At 41.2% G+C, this 14,271-nt stretch overlaps 1 protein-coding gene across 5 annotated transcripts; it reads right to left on the reverse strand.

Moving 5' to 3' along the window:
* Window positions 1–125: 125 nt before the first annotated feature.
* On the reverse strand, window positions 126–10,898 carry Oga (O-GlcNAcase). 5 transcript variants are annotated; one of them, XM_076825961.1, is made up of 13 exons: window positions 10,502–10,898; window positions 10,301–10,352; window positions 9,895–10,228; window positions 7,957–8,955; window positions 7,115–7,420; window positions 6,866–7,040; window positions 5,007–5,060; window positions 3,690–3,775; window positions 3,278–3,447; window positions 2,996–3,191; window positions 2,044–2,203; window positions 1,827–1,969; window positions 126–1,751 (listed from the first exon to the last, which is right to left on the reverse strand). In XM_076825961.1, the coding sequence occupies exons 1-12, from the start codon at window positions 10,569–10,571 to the stop codon at window positions 1,833–1,835; spliced, it is 2,739 nt and encodes a 912-aa protein (XP_076682076.1). In that variant the 5' UTR covers window positions 10,572–10,898; the 3' UTR covers window positions 126–1,751; window positions 1,827–1,832. The 5 variants fall into 5 exon arrangements, with proteins under 5 accessions (XP_076682076.1, XP_076682078.1, XP_076682075.1 ...); XM_076825963.1 differs by having other exon boundaries at window positions 126–1,969; window positions 6,950–7,040; XM_076825960.1 differs by having other exon boundaries at window positions 126–1,969.
* Window positions 10,899–14,271: the final 3,373 nt, after the last annotated feature.

The raw sequence follows: 14,271 nt of genomic DNA on the forward strand, positions 1-14,271 counted from the left end.
TCGTTCCGCAGTGTTGCCTACGCACGCGTTACTTTACAAATACACGAGACGAGACAACTGGAAGTATCGCAAGCACTTCCCAAGGCTTCGATCGTCCGTAAGGAAAATTATCAGAAAAGGTGGCGTACATTAAAAAAGTTTATTTAGCAAAAGCGATATATTCTGAAAATGATTCGTGTTAGTTGGATCCTTTGTAAAGATGTGTGAACGTATTTCATGCGGCAGAAACTTAAATGGTTCTTATAAAAAGTTACATAAATACAAAGTAGAAGGATGCTTTCCAGTCTTCCCGTCGGTACAGCGTTTCTCCTTTCTGTTCGGACCACCATGAAAATAGAGCGAGTATAAAAATCCTAGAAAGTGGCGATTCGAATTTCAAGTAGATTCGAACGAGGACAGTTTTCATGGTGATCGAACCTTTGTACATGGCACTACATCAAATCCTGGTACAGCTTTGCCCCCCCGACAGAATTGAAAATCGCACCTCGATTCGCGGTGCGACTGTTCCTTCTAAACAGTACTTTTAAAATAGCAGTCGTAAGGCAAATATCTTTCTTTTGCGCGTGAATGTGCGTGTCCTCGTAATGATTACTTTCTATCCTCCGGCTCTGTACATTTGATACAATGGCAAATACAGGGTGGTAAGGGCAACTAGCTTGTTAGTACCTATCTTGCGACGCAATGACCTAACTGTTACTACTCCCTAAGGAATCCACAGTTTCTCATTTCTCTCAAAAAAAGCATCCACAGTTTCACGTCAGAGACCTACTATCGTTAAAGCAAAGTCCATATAAAATATAACTCGTGTTATTCAACCTTGTCGCGTGAGCTATCTGGTACATGCCCGTGCTAACGAATTAATTGATATTTATCTAAGTAATCCTATATTATCACATCCTGCGGCAATATACACGCACGCGCCGATCAGGAATCGCTAATGATACCGATATATTCTTGCGATTGATAATAGCAATATGTCGAACGTAAAATGGCTACGTAAATAGGTGTACTAAATATCATTTGGGAGACTTTTGTTACCGGACAGTAGCGTGCTCGTGGATTGAATGGTTTCGAAACTAGATGTTCATATTATCGTAGCACTAGCAGGCATTTCGAACGAGCCGAGCTGCTCGGTAGCTCGCACACGTGACTCGATAAGAAAATATCTTCCAGTGGGTTGAAGAGCTTCGATAATTTATCAATTGAACACACATACTGGCATTATTCACCATACATCATTCAGCGCATTATATACATTTCCCTTTTACGAAAACTTCCTATTAATGTACAAGCATACCTGATATATAGTGAAGTTCCATAGCACTGCAACACACAAACTCAAATCTTCGTAGAATTAAAAGATACCTTTTGCTCCGGTTCGCTTCCCTTCGTCTATTGCACGTTTCACACTCTCTCTCGCTTCCCCCATTCTCTCGACGCCCTGCATCGCTGCTACTTAGTCCATAACTTACGCGCATTGCGTACACGCGTACATTGTTAAAACACATTCAGGTGACTCGTAGTCTAACGAAGGCAGAAGTCCCGGGACAGTCCTCGGAAAGGAAGTACGAGTCGACGCGGAATCGTGTGAGATCGCATAACTTCTCTCTGCATATTCATCCCCGTTCTCCTGACAAGTTATCAATTTCTTCGACGAATTACCATCTGTCCGTTGTACAGAGACGCGTGCCCAACGGAGAGATACTCGGACCGTTTTAGGAATAAGTCATTTCTGTGCCGGCCGACCGCCTCTAAACCATAGAAGCTTCCTTCGAAGACGGTCCGAGCAAATATACTTTATTCACAAATACCACTGGTGTACTCACTCTTTGTTAGAAACTTCTACACATAGTTTTAATACCAGCGTGCTCTTCGTGCGCCGGATTCAAGTCGACGAAGCCCAACTTACTGTAGAACTCTTGGGTCTCCTTGTCCGCATCCGACACTGTAGTGTGCACGCCGAAGGAACCTGGGAAGAAGACGAGCCGGATTAACGTTAGTCGTGTTCTCCTCGGAGATAGGTAGCTGCGTAAAAGTATTCACCATTCGCTCTCAAAGCTGCGAGAATGCAGGTGATGAGCCTTTTAGGGATTGACTGATCTGTGACGCTTGGTAAAACGGCACACAGGAGTACCGACGGATGTTGCCTGCATAATTGCTCCGACACGTCCGGGACAAATGAATGGAAGTGCTGTATGGCGTCCTGGGAACATGTTCCAGAGGTGAACACACCGGAGACACTGAAGTATTGAAGGTTAAAGGGAGGTTCCGGTCTAAATTTCGATTTTCTTTTTATTTCATTTTTCGAACGTTGAACCTTTTAAGAATACGTGTTTAAAAGGATTTTTTTGAAATTCGTAAAATTCCCGAAGTTATAGGCATTTAAGTAGCTCCCGGCCACTCAGCGTTCACGTAGAACTTTAAACCCGTTTTTCTTGAAACAGTGTTCTTAAAATCGGTGGAACCTGTATCTTGAAAAGTTATTATCCGATTTGATTGAAACTTTTTTTATTTTGAGGAATATACTTCTGGCTCCTGGACAGACCAGTAAAATTTAAAAAAATTTGAAAATTTGTAAATTTTAAATGCGTTAGGACGAAAAATATATGGAAAAAGTGATTTCAAACTTCAAGTGTCGTTATTATCTCAAAAATGTCATTTTTGTCATTTTTTTCTGCCCCCCCCCCCCCATCCAGAAGTATATTCTTCAAAATAAAAAGAGTTTCAGTCGAATCGGATAATAACTTTTGGGGATACAACAGGTCCCACCGTTTTTGATGAATTTTTTTACGCCTCGACTGTAACGACTCCCCAGTGCCGTCTGCAATGATAAATTATATAGCAAAAAATGTATTTCTATAGATTAAGACATCCTTAATACACTGCAACAAGTCCCATTAAATTATATGCAGTAGTTTTCCTTTAATTAATTCCTAAAGATCGCCTATTTTTATGGGCTCCAGACCGGAACAGCCCCTTAAATAGACATACGTACCTGAACATTTTGTGGTAAATCGCTTACGTTATCTTCTAACGGATACTTCATACGTAACTCGGGAATCCAAGAAGCGGAGAGCTTCTGGTTATAAGACTTCACGTTTAAGGCAGCCAACGCGTAACCCACTACACCATTCTCATCTTCGACGACCATACACAGTTCTGGACTTATGGTTAGGAAACCTCCGACCAATCTTGAAAGAAAGTTAATAATCGATAAGTATTTGGAAACGGAGCATTCACGTGCTAGGTTTTAATAGGTGAAAGGCATTCTTCCCACCTATCTGCTACTGCAGACGACACTGTGCAGTCGCAGACTTTCTTGCACACAGCGTAAACCGCGTCTTCGTCGCTCGTTAAGTAAGGCCTAATTGTGTAGATTTTACTACTGGGCACTTCTGGCGCTTTGTAAACGAATAAATCATTACCACTGTCCACTGGAATCAGCCTCTGTGAAAAGCACATTGGTGTTATTTTTACTCTGGCTGGCATGTCTACAGCGTGATAAAGCTGGGAATCCACCGGAAAGCTAAGCTGTGCTATGCGATGCTATGCCATGCTACGTTTTAAAAAAATTAGCTTCAATACATTCTTATGGAACCGTTTCCACCAAAAGCTACGTTAAAACATAGCATAGCATAGCTTAGCTTCCCGGTGGATTCCCGGCTTGAGGATAGTGAAGAAGAATGCACCTGTAGGTCAGCTGTAAGCCCTCCACGGAACACCCATGGCTCTTGATCTCCGCTCATAAAAGTTTCTTTCCAGCCATTCGAGAACCCTATCCCGAGACACAATATTTGGACTTAATAAACGGTGAAATGGGAGGCTTACATACGCGCGATTATGCAATTTATCAGATTTATGAAATCGCCTCCACTGCTCTGAGCACTAATTTTGCTTAAATTTATAACATGCATAAGTACACTTCGATCGATGGCACCATAGTCTTCCCTATCTTGCTTGCTGTACTAAATCCATCTAACTATTTATGAAATCAAAGGGATCGTATTGCAAGATAAAGAAATCCATCGGTTCGAAAAAAAACTGCGGTGCACCATTTGCTTTACAAGTAAAATCATATCCAGAACAACCCACTTCGCGTGAACTTCCTTAGAACTCCGTTAGGAATGAAAACAAAAGGGGGAAATTATATGGGGAAGAATCTCTCCCCAAAAAGAGATAATGATGTTAGATTTGAAACAGTTACGGCGAGTTAAAAAGTAACGATGAAAATGAACTTTAAAGAATGTTGCACCAAAGTTCGCGCGGCAAATCAATTGTTGAGTTAATGGGAGGGAGGATGGGATCGGTGGAATGGTAATCCAGTTTGCCAAAATGCGCCTGAAATAAAACTCCTATTACTCCTGAAAAGAATACAGTGTCTGCAACTAAAAGAAATTAGTACAGGCAAGTTGGCAAAAGGAGGACGTTCTACTGGTCGTTCACAATCCATGAAAGATGTTTGCACGAGGGACAATTATCAGTTCAACTTCTCACTGCAGAAAAGATATATACAAGACACAACTTTTGTTGGTTATGCCAGACCAGTACGATATTCAGGAATAGCTCTTATCAGTTGGTAAAATGGTGTAACTTTGCCAATTTTCTACAAGTTGCCGATGGACCTACTTCGTGTGCAAAAATTGTTGTCGCAAGAATGCGGAATAAAGCTTCCCTTAATAGTGTCGGAAAGTGTAAAGAATGCGGATTTCCATGACTGCTTGATGCGGAAATAAATTCCGCACGAAATTTTATCGAATAAAATACTACTGTTATTTTTGCAAAATAAGGAAGTATGTCCATGCTGCGTCAAACTGTATCAAGTGGAAAGGTATCCGTGTATCGAGTACACACAGATCCTACGCTGCTTCTACGCGCAAATCTGTCGCTTATAAATTTCACAAAGCTTCAAACGTAAACCGAAAGCCTGCAATTCTTTTCCGCTGGTTTGAAGCTTTGCTGGTCGCGCGCTTTTGTTCTTGGTTTACTCAGACTGGTAAATCGCATACATGTATAGCTCCCCTGGGTAAACGTTGTCATCGACGACGGGAATCTGCCAAACGCTATCAACAAGACAGAAAACACAGAATTGCATGTTAGTCAGAGAATTGAAGCTGTTCTGTTCCTCATACACTTATATTGCTGGCAGAAACTATTCGCTGCGAAACATTTACACGCTAATTTCTCTAATTGCATTACGATGATATTGAAATGTACAGAAATAAGATAATGCAATCTTATGCAGCGAATACATTTGCGCCAAATATTATCTGTGAAAGAAAGTCAGCCAATATGTTAATAGCTGGCACAAGGTTATTTAAAACACAGTATTTGTTCAGGTCCACATAGATGCTGTTAAATAGTTTCCCAGAAAGTGTCTGCTACGGAAAATTCTTTCGCCAAGTATCGCGCCAGGAAGCCATACCAATTCTCTTTATTTGAATTAAGTACAGAGCACCGTGGAAGGCTGCTAACAGAACAATGAGAAGTGCTGTGGCTTGCTTCATTTACCAATAGAATCATAAAAAGGAAGCCGTCAGTCGACAAATAAGAAGTTTTGTAAAACGTTTGTATGCAGTCAAACATAAAAAAGCTTCATTGATTTGTTTCAATTGTTGAATGAGTTACTTTCTGTCTCAGTTTAATACCAGAGATATTGTTCCTTACAGTTATACGAACTGTCTGTCGACGATTGAATTTCATTTGTATTTTTAACTCATTCTGATTTTGACTCACGGCAACCGTGGTTCATTTTCGCGCGCCACGCGGTACATTTGATTCTAAAGCGCAGAAACAAATGTACAATTGCAATTCCATAGATATGCGATCTACGGAATATCTTAGTTCCAATCATTACTGATGCTTGTTCACTTTTCGATTACTTAGAAATCTGTCGAATCACTGAAATTAATAACAGCAGAAGTTATTAATTTGTATATTAATGTCCCTCCTAATTATTTCGTTCGTTCGAACTTGATTATCACGCTGCATTGTGAAATAAATTTATGCTTCGTGAAGAATGGTCACAAAGTGCTCATTCCATATTAAATAAGATAAAATGCATTTCCATTTTATATCGATTATATTCGTCGAGGCAGAAGAAGGGGACAATCAACTTAATTCGATTAAAAGTGAGTTAACAAGACATCGGTAACTTTCGGAGTTAGGGCTCGTGTTTCTTGCGTCATTTACAATTGTATAAATGATGTCATTTTTCAAGAAAGTGTAGGATGAAATTTATTCTACGAATAATGAAAATATTCGAAAGGAAGATTTTCGAACGGTACACTGTTGCTTTTTAGTGCTTCGAAGGTACCACGGTATTTGGAAAATTAATCATTTCCTGCGGTTGCAAAGATCGCGTTGCAAAAAGTCAGCTTTCTTGTAAAAGAACAAAATCAGTGAGTGAAAAAAAAGAATAGAACATTACACTTACCAATACACGAGACACTCTTGTTCTGAAATATAAGTATAGGTAGTAAATTATAGTACTTTTGAGAAAAATGAATAACAGCACTCATCTGTAGCACAACAAATACAACTCTCTACTGCTGGAGACGATACGAACGTTAAATAAAAAAAGAAATAAAAATTAGTAACACTTCGTAATTATGCAGCGACGCGATGCGAATCATATATTTGTTTCGATCATTGTACCAGCATACTAGCATCTTGAGCAAACTTTCTTTACGTGATATTCTATCATTACTGTCTTCGTAGGATTTATAATTGTAAGAATAAATAACGCGCAGCTTAAGGAACATTTACACGGTGCACTACGTTTTACTTAGGACGTCCTAATTTCTCTTTCCAAGATATTAGTGTTAGACTATGTCAAGATACGTTATGTAATTAAAATACAACTTACCCAACCATTTCACATAACTGTTCAAAAGAGACACGACCCCTCTCATGTCCCACACATACGAATACAGATCATAGAGCAACTCACGATTATTACAATATGTAAGTCGTTGAAACAATCTGTTTACAGCATTGCACATGTCGTTCAATTTAGCCGCCCGCGTGTGCCATTCTTCGATCTGCAATTTGATTTACACGGATACTTACACATACACTCCATTTCAAATATTAGAGAAGCCATGGAATCACTTACGTTAGGTTGAGACGCGGTCTCTTCCTCTTTCGATTTCCTCATAACGACGTGAGCATTACTTTTCAGCCAATTAAACTCCTGCAGCAACTGAATTCCTTGGCCACCGTGTTCGAATGGTAAATAAAAGAGGTCGCATAATAACGACAGGTCCTCTTGCGTCAGCCGCTTATCTGCATCAAGATGATCCTGCGGATCCTGATCGACATTATCAGGACTGTCGTTTTCGACGATCATTTGAGTACCATTTACCACGGGGGAAGTACCGTCTACTTCGACTTGCATGCTGCCAGAGGCTTCGCTGCACGTCTGTAAAGCAAAGAATGTGATAAATTTTACAAATAATACTGTTAATGCTCAACAGTGGCGCACTCAGGATTTAATCTTGAGGGACCCGAGTTGAACGGATAAAAATATTTTCAGTGCAAATTCAATAAAATTCATTACGTGCTGCGGCGGATTTAACAGGGCGGCTGATGAGCAATTGCCGCCTAGGTCTCGCAGAAGGCCCCGTGACCAAAAAAAAATTATGATTAGGTATAGGTATCCAAACACTAATTTTTTTTCGTACTATTATACTTAGCCCGTTTTCAGTAAACTATCTCTTCATTTTCCCCCAAAAATGGGCCCCACGGAACGTTTGCCACCTGGGTCTTTTTTCTTAAATCCGCCACTGATTAGTTGACCATAAAAATTGATTTAAAGAACAAAATCGAGTTTTCTTTTCTATTTACAAAGCTCTTGAATTACTTCAGTCGTGGTTACATTAATCTCCTTTTTCTTTGGGGGGGTAGGGCCCCTTGACCCCCTCTCTGGCTGCACCAGTGATGCTCAATAACACTTACAGAAGTATTCTCTATCATAGCGTCATCTTCCGTATGAATCTTGGCTGTGTGTGCCGGAGAATTATTAGGCGTCGTGTTGCAATCCATAGGCTCCATGGACGATAAAGCGTTGGAGGTTGACCCGCTTTCCGTATTGGAGGATATCGATGGAATAAGAGGTTCACTGACAACAGTCGTATCTGACACTAAAGAGTTCATCACAGGTCCCGATGGAGGTATGAAACTATCAGACGACACAGTTGAACAAACTTCGGCTAATGCTTGAAGATGACCAGAGTTAGTGATTATTGTCGGTGTTGCAGGAACGGAGGTCGTTGTCGTTGTCGACGTGAGACTCATACAAGTGTTCACAGAGGGAATTATGGGAATCGGTATCGTCGGAGCGACGCATGGCTGCGGTTTCGCTATAACACCCCACGCGTTCTTCTTCTTATTAAATTCTAGTAACCACTCGATAATAGCATTTTTCAAAGCATGCCGAGGGTGATACATATCCGGAGACATTGTCGAAGGAATATCTTCCCCGAGTATGCCGTCCTCGGCTTCAGTTTCCAATCTTATATCATCCCTCTTCCCATCAATATTACATCTACTCCACTGAGCCAACGTATGAATCGCTACGAAGTTTGCTCCATACTCGCAATTAGGGTTCGTCAAAACTCCGCGTAACTTGGAAATCAGATCCGGCGATCGACCAGCGTACGGCCCTAAGAACACTCTCTTCTGATCATAATCATTAGCGTGCAAGTTGTCCCATATGACTGGCGGCCTCCTCAGAACCTCGGTGATTTCCTCGATGGACTCAACGGTTAAAAGCCTCGATATCACCTTAGGGCCAGTCCACATTATATCGATTTCCTGCGCCAACTTGCTTCCGAGCGTATTAAGGTACTCCGAAGACGCTACGTTCGGCATCGCCCTGGTGGCGCAGTATTGCGTCGGGCACAGAAGGAAACGGGGCTGGCCGAGGTGTTGGAAGATATCATTCGTCACCGAAACCTGGGAAGGAAACGTTACGATTACTTACAAACGCAGCGTTAGTTAAAGGGTTATATCTAGTCAGGCGGCTGAAAACAGGCGAATGTTTGTGAATTTTTTTTGAAAAAGCGGAAGCATATATTTTTACAAAACTTTTTGCGCTTAAAAGAGCAATATTTAAAGAACATTTGGTAATTTTTTCGTGGAAAAATATTTACGTTTATAATAAAATAACAACCCACATCCAAGAAGCCTTTTTAAAAATTTGCTTTTGCGGTGAGCACTGCCATTCGAAACCACATTATCTAAAATCAAAATACAAAAAAGATTTCGTTAATATATTAATGTATCCTCAGATTAACGGAGGGAATTTTCCGAAATATTCATGTTGAAACAAAATGGCGGCTATTTAAAGTTGAAATCCTGATTTTTTTCGCCCGATTTTTGCATTAAAAAATCAGGATTTCAATTTTAAATAGCCGCCATTTTGTTTTAAATTAATATTTCGGAAAATTCCCTCCGTTAATCTGAGTTGAAATCCTGATTTTTTAATGCAAAAATCGGGCGAAAAAAATCAGGATTTCAACTTTAAATAGCCGCCATTTTGTTTTAAATTATTATTTCGGAAAATTCCCTCCGTCAATCTGAAGATACATTAATATCTTAACGAAATCTTTTCTGTATTTTAATTTTAGATAATCTGGTTCCGAATGCCAGTGCTCACCGCAAAAGCAAATTTTTAAAATGGCTTCTTGGATGTGGGTTGTTATTTTATCATAAACGTAAATATTTTTCCACGAAAAAATTACCAAATATTCTTTAAATGTTGCTCTTTTAAGTGCAAAAAGTTTTGTAAAAATATATGCTTCCACTATTTCAAAAAAAATTCACAAACATTCGCCTGTTTTCAGCAGCCTGACTAGGTATATCCCTTAATATACCAACTGAAACTCTACACACTTGTGCGTGAGCGAAGGACTGGAACACCTCCTTGTCCGCTTCGCTCATCTCTGGCTCTATATCGTCAAACAACAATGCAAAGGCTGTGCAACCGAACTGGCTAACTTGCTCCAATTTCCTCTTCAACACAGTGACTTCCTTGGCGCTAGAGTAAGTGATATCCAAGCCCGGCGAGAGCGCGTAGTAAAACATAATGCCGCATTCCCTAGCAGCTGTTATCAGGCCCGTTAAATGCTCGGCTTCTTCCACGGTGTACAAATCTCTCCAATACGCGCGATGCTTGTAGTCGTCTTTCGGGGCGTAGAGATAAGAGTCCATCCCCCATTTTTTTAATCTATGGAGCATTGAAATAATTTAGTAGGAGCTAGCTAAGTGTTGTTACCGACTGGGTGGCGAAGATACTTGCTTCTGGAAGAGATCCTTCCTCTGTTCAGTGGTCCAGGGCCGCCCGTAGAATCCTGCAACAATGAAATGTTTTCTTCATGCCAACAATACGAGATATTATAATAAATAGCGCGTTCCAGCCGCTGGCCCTCCTACGCAAAGCTCTCGCGAGCGATGACCAAATATGTATCGGTTCTGCTAGCGCAACGCATGTTTAATGTACCTTCGACCACGCCGCAGATGAAGTTCCCGTTCTTCGTGTTCAAATTCGCGTCCCCGTTTGTCTCCGACATTGCGCAGCGCAGGAGGTACAGTTTCTTTAAAATCGGACTGCGAAAATGGCTAAGAGGAGTTGCCCGGTGCGAAGCTGTGCGGAGCGCTGTTTCTCCGGAGGAAACGAGAGGGGCACTGGAGGAAAGTGTGCTGTTTTCCTTGCAGAATAGAATTTGTTCGCGCGAGGATCACGAAAGCATAACTCGTGTTCCCTGGCAGGGAGAGAAGAATGATTCACTTGGAATGCTCGGAACCTGTGCGAGCCCAATGGAACCAAAACCTTGTCGGCTCTGGTATTTCTGACAGACTAGGGCTAAGCTCAGCCAGGCTTCTCCTGATCGATACTGAACGATATCTCGATCTACCGTCTCGACACCTAATGGTGGATTTTCAAGGTGAAGTGAATGATTCCGCTGCGAGTCCGCCCTTCGGCCGAGCGATTCAAACCGGATTCAAATTTGCGCGCCACTCCGCTTCCAAACGGAGACGTAACGTCGTCGATGTCGTGGCGAGTGCCGAGAATTTGTTTGGGCAAAAATTCGAGTTTTAGTCGTGGACATAGGAATATAGGGACGGAGGGTACGGCTAGCTTGTGGAGGAAGGACGCGAAGCCTAATCGAGGGACGGGCCCCCACCCAGGGCAACTCAGGGGTGCCTGGAGGTAATTCGTTGCATTGCTGTGCATGCGCTGTACCGCTAGTTATGAAAAACTATTTACCACAGATTAATGCAAATGTCTAAAACAGAGATACTGATTCAAAATAATTTATTATTTGTATGAAATTAAGCATTACACATTAACAGTACATACTTATTACTATACTTATTATTAAATACATGTAATTTGATACATTTCTTTCACTCGCCCCTAAAAAGTGTCATTTTATTTAAAAAATGTCGTTGGCTATTAGATTTATCTATCCTACTTAACTCAATACAGTGTAGTCTTATTTTAATATATTTTGTATTAGGGCACAAAGCATTTCAGTGAACGAAGTATTAAATTATATTTATTATATAGGCAACTAACTATTTAGTTATAAAACACTTAAGAACACCATGGATGCTATCAGAACTCAAGACGCTATGGACGCTATGGCAACGGTACATATGGTAGTACTGCGCTTGCGCCGTACAGTGGCCAATGAAAATGAGGCACCTCGTACCTCGTCCTCGTCTCGCAACGGGTCCCCCTCGCAGTGGCAGTTTGCCTCCTTGGTTTTAGTGAATGTTGGAGTTAAGCAGTGGTCAGAAATTCGAGTAAGTATGTCTGGTGACTCGATAAACAGTTATGAGAAATAATTTTGCAGGAGTTCTTATTCTATAGTGGAATTATAGATCGTGGCTAATCTAGGATCATGTTCCGAGCGTGCCTCTTTGTCATATACAGTTATTTCCTAGCAAATATTTCTAGGATAATCGAGGTTGGAGATCAAATTCGATGTTTTATCGATTTGCATGAAGTAACTTGTTAATATTCTTCGTTAGGTATGAGAGGTTGGAACGAAGATGAAGGAGAGAATTTTTTGGCGCGAAGGTAAGTGTGTAATCCTTGTTGCTCCACGCAACAAGGATCGAATTGTTGATTTTGCATTCGTGATATCAAAATTGGCGGGATCGTTAAATGGAAATATATGTAATAATAGTCTTACTGTCTTTTACTGTTTGATTTAAGCTTGTCCTTGAGCATTGAAGCTTCTGTACAAAAATGAGACAATATTCTTTAATTAAATCTAGCTGAGGTATGTAAGTTTTGTTTTGAAATTTTCTGCACGTTTTTGTTATTCGTATCGAACGCGAGCCATTGGCGCCAACGCAGAGAAATCTTCGCATTGGCGGAGAAATTCAAATCGACGAGGTTACGAACGAAATTCGTTCCGCGTGTGGACACGTGTATATATATGTTCATACTAGTTTTATCAGCGGCATCGATTAAACGTAGTCAACGTATACGTGATTTCGGTATCACATAACCTCAGTGTTAGTTCGTGCCGCAGGAGACGTCGCATAAAACAGTCTTGTACTATATTCATTTTCAGATGCAACAGCATTCGATTAATATTTTCAAAATGAAGTTGCTGAAACGAATTTTATTCAGAAAAAATATTTTACTTTGCACATGGAACATATTTAAATGGTTCATCGTATTTAGATGGGTCACTTAAATTTATTTTATTCTTTCCAAATTATTTTTTTAAATCTTTTTTTTCAGTTGTATCACCACTATTGAGGATTTGGTAGCCACGAAGGAATTTTGGAAGCATTTAGCAATGAATGACTCACATGCTTCTTTTTTTAACTGAAAATCTTTTTTGCATAATAATAGACAATATTAATGCACAGAATGTATTAATAGCTTCGTAACAAAGGAAGCATAACAACCAAAGATTCTAGATTTACGTAGCCTCCAGGAACCAATAAGTTGACAAAAAGAAATCGTCCTAATCGATTTCTCAAGTATTCTTTCAAATACGACCATATATTTCAATCACCATATTCCGTGCTTTACAAGTAGGTAAACTCATTTATAATTCCGTATGTCAATTTGCGATCGATCTCCAACAAAAAAGCTGCACACATAAATCAGTAAATAACAAGCAGTCTCCTTCACAAAAAAAAAACAAATACCTTCCAAACGTTCATCTTTCGAAACCACCGAAATTCTCCTCCATATCATTCCCCCAAATGCAGCAGAGGTATTCGGTTCTCCATTATTATTATTACGGCTTTATTACTCGTTGAATGGAAAATATAATAGAGATAGTAAAACTGTTAATAAGCCTTAAGAGCATAGAACTACGAATTAACAAAAATTATTACAAATAAAATGAAACGAAAAGCTATGGTCTCGCCATTCCACCCTAACGAATAAATAAAATTCCATCCGAAACGCGTGCCCCGTGGTCGCGTGGCGCAGGCGCGCCTCAGTTGCCACCGAAGGGGGTGAAGGATTTGGCGATGGTGCCGAGTAGAGGCGCTGCGATCACCCCCTGGAAGTAGGGGTGGTTTTTTTTCGGTTGGCACGCGGGCGGAGGGGTGGGTGGCGAAGGGGCGGGTATGGCCCGTGGTTGTCACGGCGGAGCGGTACCAGTGTGAGGCCGGCTATCAGCCGCCTAACATCGAGGTCGGGGTTACGCTTGTACACGTAACACGACTGCCGCAGGCACCCACACATACACACACCTCACACGCCGTATATATATATACATATATATATATATATACATAATATATATATATAGACACAGACGCGTGCACATAACGCCCGCGACACCCGTGTCCACGGATTCTCGCGGATCCTCTCGTGGTGGCCAGGCGGGCAGAGGCGTATCTGTTCGCGAGCTGTTCGCGCGGGGGAATCCTTTCCTTGGCCGTCTTGGGCGGGTGGGCAACCTTTCTCCCATGCAGTATGCGTCGTAATCGATAAGGACGAAAGAGAGAGAGCGAGAGAGAGAGAGAGAGTGAGAGTGTGTGTGTGTGTGTGTGTGAGAGAGAGGAAACAGGGCGCGTGTATGGGATCGTCTTGAAGGAGACTGTCGCGCCCTTCGAGCATGTCGGAATGAATGAAAACCGCGGAAGAGATTCTCAGAGTGGGAGAAAGAGGGAGAGAGAGAGAAAGTGTGGATGTGGTGAGCAAGGGGGAGAGAATCGTAAGGAACGCAAGGAATCCCGTGTCGAGGGAAAGAGTCACGGGTGAAATAGGAAAGGAAGACTATGTGA

Source organism: Andrena cerasifolii, chromosome 13 (genome assembly GCF_050908995.1).
Source record: "Andrena cerasifolii isolate SP2316 chromosome 13, iyAndCera1_principal, whole genome shotgun sequence".
NCBI lineage: Eukaryota > Metazoa > Arthropoda > Insecta > Hymenoptera > Andrenidae > Andrena > Andrena cerasifolii.